The sequence below is a fragment of the Camelina sativa genome, chromosome 7 (genome assembly GCF_000633955.1).
Source record: "Camelina sativa cultivar DH55 chromosome 7, Cs, whole genome shotgun sequence".
Classification (NCBI taxonomy): Eukaryota; Viridiplantae; Streptophyta; class Magnoliopsida; order Brassicales; family Brassicaceae; genus Camelina; species Camelina sativa.
The window spans coordinates 14,208,489-14,218,586 of NC_025691.1; the positions used below are offsets into that span (position 1 = coordinate 14,208,489).

At 29.5% G+C, this 10,098-nt stretch overlaps 2 protein-coding genes across 4 annotated transcripts in view; one reads left to right on the forward strand and one right to left on the reverse strand.

Moving 5' to 3' along the window:
* Positions 1–7,460, reverse strand: part of LOC104701150 (enoyl-CoA delta isomerase 1, peroxisomal-like) — a 21,654-nt gene extending 14,194 nt beyond the window's left edge. The window contains exon 1 of one of the 2 annotated variants that reach the window (XM_010416791.2): positions 6,801–7,460. In XM_010416791.2, the coding sequence (XP_010415093.1) occupies positions 6,801–7,341 (541 nt within the window). In that variant the 5' untranslated portion in view covers positions 7,342–7,460. Of the gene's footprint in view, positions 1–6,450 lie in introns of those variants that run through there. The other variant, XM_010416790.2, reaches the window with a different exon arrangement.
* On the forward strand, positions 3,717–6,527 carry LOC104701151. Of its 2 annotated transcripts, XR_753765.2 has the most exons (4): positions 3,717–3,867; positions 3,999–4,191; positions 5,983–6,017; positions 6,186–6,527. XR_753765.2 is itself a non-coding variant. In XM_019227645.1 (2 exons), the coding sequence occupies exons 1-2, from the start codon at positions 3,720–3,722 to the stop codon at positions 4,127–4,129; spliced, it is 279 nt and encodes a 92-aa protein (XP_019083190.1). In that variant the 5' UTR covers positions 3,717–3,719; the 3' UTR covers positions 4,130–4,302. The 2 variants fall into 2 exon arrangements, 1 of the variants encoding a protein (XP_019083190.1); XM_019227645.1 differs by lacking the exons at positions 5,983–6,017; positions 6,186–6,527 and having other exon boundaries at positions 3,999–4,302.

Sequence of the window (10,098 nt, forward strand, 5' to 3'; positions counted from 1 at the left end):
AACTTTTTACCAAAAAAATAAAAAAGATGAGTCGATGATGTATTACTAATGTTATTATCCGTTATCATCATACTACGTACGCCTTCCGCAGTAATATGTTTAAGGTTTTACATGCATGTTAAGAAACTTAATATACGTTTTAGCCTTTATTATATAATCAAGTATGAATTGTTCTTTTCTTCTAATTCTTAACTATAGATAGTTATTGGTAAATATTACCAAAAAAAAAGTGCAAGAAAATACAAATATGTATCTTTTATGAAACAATAATTTCATCTAAACCATCTCTAGTAAAAAAAATGTTTATTTGATTCAATAGCCAAAAAACTCTTTGAATTTGACAGTTATATTAACCTTTTGAGATTTGCAATATTTCTTATATTATTTTCTAATTTGACATTTCTTGTTTGGTTTAATATAATATGACATTTCAGTCCTTAACCAGTGCATTGACTACTTTTTATACACCCTCCCATGTATGTTGCTGTCACATCTAAAAAAACATGCGCTTCTTTAAATTGATGCAAACAAAACAACAAACTATCATGTGTTTGACTAAAACCAAAACAAACAAAATATTTTGGATCCTTACTAAAATAGTTCTCGTTTCTTTTTGATATTGTGGTTAATTAAGGCTTTAATGTTTCTACATCGGTTTTTTTGAATCTGATCTTCGAGGGAGTCTATTAGTCTTAACTTTTTAAGTATATGTTGAAAATTTTGCAATATTTTGTGTACTGTCGCCAAAATGTCTACAGTGACTCGGTGACTGAAGTGTTAATGTGGAAGAATGTTGTGGAATCATAAAGGAAACCGTTTGTAAATATGTGTTGGGCGTAAACCAAAAATTTCATGGGAAATATCGTAGGAGTTTATGAGGTTTTCTTGTAATTCTTGGTAGTTAGATAATTCGTTTATGCGACAAAAAAAAAATAAAAAAAAATAAGTCTTATGAAGATTTTATCATTTGCGATAGGAGAAAATCAAAAGCAGTTAGGGTGTGAGATGTAAGATTTAGAAAAAGAAACTAGTAATGCTGATATATCTTATGATACTAGATAAGGATCCGCACGATGTGCGGGTTTAAAAATTGTTGAAGAAAATATATTCTAAATCTTAAATAATTTTTTAAAATTATATAAAAAAATTTATTTCTTAAAGTAAATATATAAATAATTTAAGTTAGAGAATATTTGTATTTACCTTCATAGATTTATTTATATTTATATATTTTTAATATATTATAACAATTATTATAATAATCTAAAGCTAAATTATATCACACTAAAATTTTTGCCAAATATACTCATCATTACAAATATTATTATTGTCAAATTTCAAAAACGTTTCACAACTTATTCACAAAATATTTTTACATGCAACAAATTCATCAAAGCAACATCTAATAAGTAACCACATACAATTTTACTCTATGTTTTACCATTATATATTCTTATACCCAAAATTATTTTATTGTTAAAGTATGCTTTTTATCACCACCTATAAAATGTCTTCTAAACAAATTAAACAAATTTTATGTTGCTTTACTTTTATTTTGGCATAATTATAGTTCTTATAATTACTAAAATTGTTTTGTGACATAATTTCTTTAACCATGAAGTTTTTTTTACTCCAAAGGTATTAGATAAACAAGTGGTGAAAATTATATACTCGGTTACAATGATTTTATGACTAACCCATGAGAAACTTAAAGAAAGTTAATATAATATAATAAAAATAAAAATTTGAAAATTATAATCATGATGGTATATATGTCTTAGGTAATTCAGATCTACAAAATAGAAACTTTATATACAATCCAAAACATGACATATGTCATAATCACGTTAAGGATCAACGACCTATTTACTCTTTAGAAATATCCAATTGTACCAAAACAACTTAAAGCTATGATCTCGTCTCAAATATTCTCGGATCATAAATTCTCAACTTATTTTTACCCTAATCAAAAGTTCTCATATATTTCTCCATATACCTGGTTTAAACGGTTTACGAACCTAATCCGATAGAAAACCACATAAATCTGGTCTGAAACCAATTTTAAAATGGTATACCGTTCTAACTTCCCAAATTTGAAACCGCTTCTCAATTACTCGATCAAGCAGCTCTTATTTCAGTACCGGAATCATCAACATTATTCAGAAAAGAAAACTCTAAATTTTGACCAGAAACATCAACCACCGACTTATCTTCCAAACTTATAATGCTACTAATTGTAGAATCACTTTTGGAACCTCCATCATCGATTAAATTAGCGGGGATTATATACTTCGATTTCATTTCATTGCATCTGATAGCTTCTATTGAAAAATCCGCACGAATCAAAGACCCACGCAATAGATCGGCAAAACTATATCAGAAAAAAAAATCAAAGATCAAAGCTTTCGATATAAACATGTAATGTTATGTAGATATAATGTTATTTTCTTAATTAGATGTCCTATTATGTTTCAAAAACAATAATTATTTTAACATAACTTATGTTATTCTATTTAAATTTGTTATTTACTATTGATTTATTAATAATAATATATATGCTTAGTGAATTACTTTTTTGTTTATACATGTCAAAATCCTATTGAGAAAACACGTATAATATAAGTAGCGTACAATGGAAAATAGATTAATTTTGTTAATTTTTCTTTTTGATTTAGAATTTTTTTTAGATATAAACATGTAAATTTTATTTAGAGTTAATGTTATTTTCTTAATTAGCTGTTTTGAAAATAACAATTTTTTGACATGTGTCAACATCTTATCAGTATACTTGATACATGTCATGATCATGTTAATGACTAATTTGAAAATCCAACTTTACATAATAAGATTTTTAATATAATAAAAAGATTAGACTTCAATTTATGCTTTTTCTTAAGACTGCCAATCGGTTCTTCATGATCTCCGTTTTTTCGCATTTGCCTTCACAAATCTTGTTGCAGTACTCAGTGTCTGAAATTGGCTAACCATAGAGATATAAAGTTTTTTTTTTTTTTGTGTAAACAAAGACATAAAATTTCATATGTTAGGTTATATTTTATAATGTATATTGTATAATTATACGACCAAATATGGATGACACATAATATATTTATTTTACCATGTAGTGGTTGAGAATCTCTGTAACAGTGAAACTTTGATTTTTTTTTGTCTACATTGAAACTTTGATATGGATGGTACATAGTATATTTATCTTAGTTGTTTTTTTTTAATATAATAAGATTACAATTATCTTATGCTCTGTTTTACCAAACTTGAAAACTGTAATTTCTTATCGTTAAAATTGGCACGTGTCATGTTCTGATGAGTTACTAACTTTGATATTTAATCGTTAAATTTGACACGTATCACAATCTGGTAAGTTTTTAATTTTGATTTCTGATCGTTATAACTAACACGTGTCACGATCTGGTGAGTTACTAACTTTGAAAACTAAGGTTTATATAATAAGATATCAATCATATAAGACTAATATCAAGATACTAAAGTCAAGTCAAGCATCGAAAAATATGTACACATTTATCAGTCTTAATAATAGCAAGAAATCGTATGTTGTTACTTGTCGTCCAAAACAGAACGTTTGAAACCGCGTTACATATGTCATTCAAAAATAAAATATATTAGTTTCAAAAATGATGTAAACAACAATAAAAAAATTATTGAATTGGCCTTACTCTATATATTGGTCAATAGAGATGATCATGATGTATGATAAAATCAAAGCGTGTGGCAAAAGAATGGGTTCAAAAAAACCATCACATATTTTTGTTCTTCTCTTATCTCTTCTAATTTTGATTTTCACTATTTCTTCTCAAGTTAGAGTCGTCGAGGCTACAAGCCGCATACTTGGTAAGTACTAATCTTTAGAGATTTGAAAAAATCACAATCATCGGGTGGCATAAGCTAAATATGGTAGTCAAACAAAAAAAAATTATTCCGTACACTGAGGATTATAATATAAACTTCTTTTGATGTTGTAGCAAATGGAAGGACCATCGTGTGGACTCCAGCATCAAAGTCATGTGGAGCTTCTCATGCATCGTGGAAGAAGTATCGCCGACCCTGTAAACGTCCTCCAAGATCTGCCCCTGCTTCCTACAACTCTCCATAAGACCATAAGACAGTTTCACGTTTAGTTTTGGAATTTCGGGGTTATGCGAGACAAAATAAAGTGTATGGTTTTCAAATTTCCTTTCTCATCTGTATGTCTAAATCAGTGTGTAATGTCTAAACCATATAAGGATATAACTTTATTAATCTCACATCTTTTCTTTTAAAAGAACATGAACTTCTGTTGCTAGCTAATAATAACGTAAAATATTGCAAAAGTCAATCTGGTACCTGTACAGTCTGAAATATGGCAAAGTACAAAGATGTGGCGTCATAAGAGGCAAATTTGACATAGAGCCTCAATTTTGTATAATAAATCATTAATACAAACAAATGTATCAACACTCTAAAATTTAAAAATTCTATTGAGCTCTCTTCAAGCAACTTCCCATTAGTATGATATTATCCGTTAAATTAGTTTAAGTGGTCAAATCGCACAAATTTATTTTTAGGCTCTTTTCCAAAAGATTCTACGGTAGTTAGAGTTGGATGACATATATTAAAAACATATTTTCTAATATTCTGATATGGGGCGTTGGCTTCTATCTCAACAATCCTTCTCTCAAACATAAGACCATGAACTTTTGGTCTCCCTTCCAGCCAAACCTTGTCACCTAGGCACCAACACCCTTTATTTGCAAAGTATTCTGGAGACATCCTTCTAAACGTCTAGGATTAGTTGTGGTTTTAGATACAGTGGTTTAGTTGTGGTTTTCACATAACGTCTAGGATTTGACTTTAGAGAATGTAATCTTTTGCAATCTATGAATGCAAATTTTTCACACATTTCCACTTTCCAAAGAATTTTTTTTTGAAATTAAAACAAAAATAGTTAAATACTCATCAGAAATTTGTCAGAGTTTTTTTTTTTTGAATTTCTGACCATATTTTCTAATAACAATAAATATCCAAAAAGAGAAAATTTAATTTTTAACGAATTCCCATTGTACATCGAGTTTTTCGACTAACTGCAACAGTTTTTTTGTCGGAAAATAGTTGGTATTTTGTCGACCACCATTTTGTCGGAAATGGTAGTGAGAAATTTGAATGTTTCTTTTGTAGACGTACCATACTATGCATGTTAAACAAAAACAATATATGTCGTGATTTTATGTATTATGGTAAGTAGGACTGTCCATTGTGGTTAATAAAACCACTGGTCGTAATTTATGTGTTGCAATGTGTTATGTGTATCCTGTGTTGTATAATCATACACTATACATGGAACTGCGTATAGTAATTATTTGTGTTGGAAGTCGGTTGTAGATAGTAGTTAAATAATTTTTGTATGAAAGATTATTCTGTGCAATAGAAAAATAGCAGATAAAGATGATGTAAGGTTAAGAAAATAGAAACGAAAGATTATTCGTGAATACATTTAAATAGAATAAAGAAATGAAATAGTCAAAGTAAAAGGAAGAAAGTAACAAATCTAAGTCAAGCATTCAAAATTATGTGTTAATTAAATTTAATTAGTAGTCAATAAATTAGTCATGATTGTTATTTTCGAGTAATATGTAATGGCAAAGAGGTCGTATACTCGTATGTTGGCTTTTAGTTCATAGGTCGTACGTATCTGTAAATTTACCAAGCAATTCAAACTTGTAGTAAGTTAAATAATTAAAAATGTATCTTGTCAATAACGTGTGTATATAAGAAACTAGGACCATGAAAGATGATAGCAGCAAGATAATAACATAGTTAAATTGGCCTTGCTCTATAAATATCGGCAATGAAACACTTTAGATGATCACAACATACCGGGACGAAAACAAAAATGAGTTCGAAAACATCATATATAGTTTCTTTTATGTTATCTCTTCTCATTGTGATTCTTGTTTTTTCCTCTCAAAGTGGAGTCGTGGAGGCTACAAGCCGCAAACTAATTAGTAAGTATCTTTAAAATTATATTATCATTCCGTGTCCAAAGATAGAATACTATTAAAACGTCTGCTCACTAATTCGATTTGTGCACCTATACCAAATAGGCGCTCATCATGATTATGTAACTTAAACATAGCATAGGCTAACAGAGATTTTGAACTTGATGTTGCCAGCAAGGGGAAAACCCATCGTGTGGACTCGATCATCAAAGTCATGCGGAGCTTCTTATGCATCGTGGTCGAAAAAACCTCGACGACCATGCAAACGTCCTCCAAGATATGTTCCAGTTTCTACTCAGTCTCCCTAAGTACCCTCTCGTTTTTGTGTAATATTGGAGTGTAGTGAAGTTTTCGGAATTCGAGTTTCATGTAAAAAAAATAAGGTGAATTTTCTGATTTGTATTCTTGTTTGAATAATGTATGAAATTAGTGTGCAATGTAAAATGATGAAATATACAACTCCATGTTATATATTTCTGATTTTTGAATTAATCAATACTAGCAAATTTCATGTTACTATGTTTTTTAAGTTCACATTATTACAACAAGTTGAAAAATTCAATCTCGTACCAAACCAAAGTACAACACACCCGTAGACTTTCGTATCTTAGAGTTTAGATCCAGTGTTTTGCACCCCACTCGAACCGGTCTCATCAAAACCAATCGTATGGACAAGAACCTCTCTTAAAAGAGTCTCTCTCATCTTACCATACACGTGTCCACCACCACGTCTCATAACAATCTCCTCACCTAACCTAACGGCGGCCTCAACCGTCTCCGCCGCATTACCATACGCCGAATCAACAATCCCCATCTCTACACCCTTCTCCGCCGTCACTTTCGCCGCCGTCAACATAACATCCCTCCTCGCCGCCGGAGAGCCAATCTTAGCCCTAATCACAGCCATAAACCAGGCCGGAACTTTCAACTCAATATCCAACTCACTCATATACAAAAAGCCTCTGTCACGACGCATCAACACATAGTCATGACTCATCGCTAAGATACATCCCGCGGCGGAGGCGTGACCTGTGACGGCGGCGATGGTTGGCATAGGGATAGAGATGAGATCGGCGACTAAGGATCTGAGTTTTGCGTCCATCAGAACAGAGAGAGATGGGTTTGTTTCGGCTAAAGCGAGATCGTAGCCGTTGGAGAAGAACTTACCATCTGACGTTGTGATGAGTACTGACTGTGAAGATGATTGATCTGAACGGATCTTGTTGATGGTGGAGCGGATGGAGTCGAGTAAGGTTGGGTTGAGACGGTGTTCGCCGTCGCCGGTGAGTTTTAGTATGAAAAGCCGACCATGTTTCTCTAATGAACACATGATGATGATGTGTCTCTCTTTGTGACTGATTGATTACAAATGATTTGGATAGCAGTAAATTAGTGATTATGTGTGTTATAAAAATGTATTTTATTAATTTGTCACGTTTGTTTTTTAGACACGGGAAAAAAAAAAAATAGGTTTACTGGTTTTTAAAATTTTTTATACTGCATTAAAAAAAAATCTGAAAATAAAAAAAGTGAATTTGAATATTAATTTGGCTTGTTTAGAAAATTGTAAAATATCTTTATAGAGAAGTGCAAATGTATTTCTGGCTCGGATCATTCAAACAAAAATACCCGAAATTGAAGATTCGACTTACTAATTGGGCAAGAAAATGGGTTTGGATATAACCACTTACATGTTTTAAAAATTAATTTAGGATTAATTTATTAATAATGGCATCTAATTAGTTTCACCTAAACCGTTGTCAATAGGGCTTTAATTTCGGCATAATTACTACGATAAACCAGTTATAAAAATATCATTCAGTTACAAAGATATCAATCTTTAACAGAATTTTCGAATTACCAAACTGAACCTAATTGTAAATTGTTAATTACGTAATTGATTTTGAAATCGTAAATCTAATAAAACTATATCGTAACTGAATCTAATTTTTTAAAGACAATCTGTATACATTATTATAAAGTTCGAAACTTAAACCGCTCTTTTATAAATTCACACCGATATATAATTTCGTTTTAATTGTAAAATCTGTATTCTAATCATCTCATTTGTAAACCCAAACCGACATATAATTTCGTTCAAATTATAAAATCTAAACCCTAACCATCTCATCTGTAAACTCAAACCGACAATTTTGTTCTAATTGTAAAATCTAAACCCTAATCACCTCATTTGTAAACTCAAACCGACATATAATTTCGTTTTAAATTTCAATTATAAAATCTAAACCCTAATTCTCATTTATAAACCCAAACCAATATATAACCTCGCTTAATTGTAAAATCTAAACTAAGACAATATTTAACTTTCTTTAAATAAAAGTATACAAAATTTGTTTCCTTAATTAGTTTTGCTTTTTAATTTATTTTTGATTTATTTTTAAATAAAATATTAGATAGAACATTATGATTGGTTGAGAGGGAAGGGGGTGAATACAAAGGTTCACCCTTAGGGGGAACCTAACTATTTTTCATTTTTTAACTAAAACGATAGTAATATATGGAAGCCAAAAAAATTGAAATTTATGTATGTAAACTTATTTAATTTAGCAAAATAGAAATAAATAATCTCGGAACTATTTTAAAAAAAAATATATTGATTGGATATTCACGTATTTCTTTAACTAAACTATAGTAATAATTCGGATTACTATAGATGTAAGGAAAAAAAATCATAATTGTATATATGTAAACTTATTTAATCTAGTAAGGTATATAAAAAAATATTTTCAAGATTCATTTTTCAAAAATATTAGTTAGATATGAGATATTTCCATATTTCCTTCGTAAAAAAATCCACATAAATTGATTAAAAAAAACATACCAAATTTGAGTCTTTAATATTTGTTTTTTTTTCTTTGAGTTATTATTAAGGGGTTTTTGTTGTTGGAGTATATAAAAACATTGACAATAGTATTGTAAAAACCATATAAACATATATATTTATTACATGTTTTCATACTCTAAACTTTCTTTTCATACAAATTTTCAACATAAAAAAATTCTCTTTATATTTTAATATGACCTGTTAGATATTCATAGGTGGGGAGAATATGAGACTTCAAGCTATGAAACAAAAAGGGATAAAAGTGATAAAAGTGATAAAAGTGAACAGATTAGAGCCTCTACGTTATCATTTGAATATGATATCTTGGAAAAGCACTATTGATACTTTTTTACAAATAGTTGTGAAGATTGCAATCTTTCAAATATATGTTTTCCACATCGTGTTGAATTATTTCATGCCACATTTAAAGATCAGACTTTTAAATTTGAAATTCTAAAAATCTCAAAAATACCAAAAACATATTATATGTTTAAATAGTTTAAAATAAAAAAAATTATTTTATTTCTTTTTATTATATCAAAACTCATTATATTACCATTTATTATACTCAATTTTTTATACTATATTATCTAAATTCATTACACAAATATATGATTCACTATAATCGACCGTACTATAGTTATGAAATGTAACATATTTCATTTTGTTAAGAATCGTACATATTCCCTCGCGCTGTAGTGCGGGTCCGATCCTAGTATATACACTAAAATGGATTTAAGGGTGTGACAAAAAAATTGTGATCAAATTCATATTTGGATTTATATTTTGAAGTATTATTTACAAGGGTGTAGAATTTTTATTTATTTGTTTGGGGTAATTAGTTCAGATTTAAGGTATAGTTTTTAGGGTGGTTAAATACTGAACATAAAAATCTTGCAGAATAAAATTTATTTTTTTTTTTTTTTTGCTAAACTGTTAGTGTCATTTACTAATAATGAAAATGTTTTTTTTTTTTTCTGGTAATGGACAAGGGTTTTATCTCCTGTAATTTATTAAATGAAAGACAACAACACAAGTACGAATGAACCAATAGTCCCTCGACCATCATCGTTTACAAAAGACTCTAAACTTGGCGGACACAACTCGAAAAATTGAAAACCTTTAGATAAAGTAAAAGCATAGCGAGTTAAACCGTCTGCAAGATTGTTCGCCTCTCTACACACATGCGAGATACGGACTATCTATTCCCTCGATAAAAAGTCATGGCATAAGCTTACCAGG

What these genes read in the sequence shown, in the direction of transcription:
- LOC104701151 (XM_019227645.1), top strand. Translation starts at nt 3,720, where the DNA reads ATGATGTATGATAAAATCAAAGCGTGTGGCAAAAGAATGGGTTCAAAA. An exon ending in GGCTACAAGCCGCATACTTG is followed by an intron (nt 3,868 to 3,998) that starts GTAAGTACTAAT and finishes TTGATGTTGTAG; the next exon opens with CAAATGGAAGGACCATCGTG.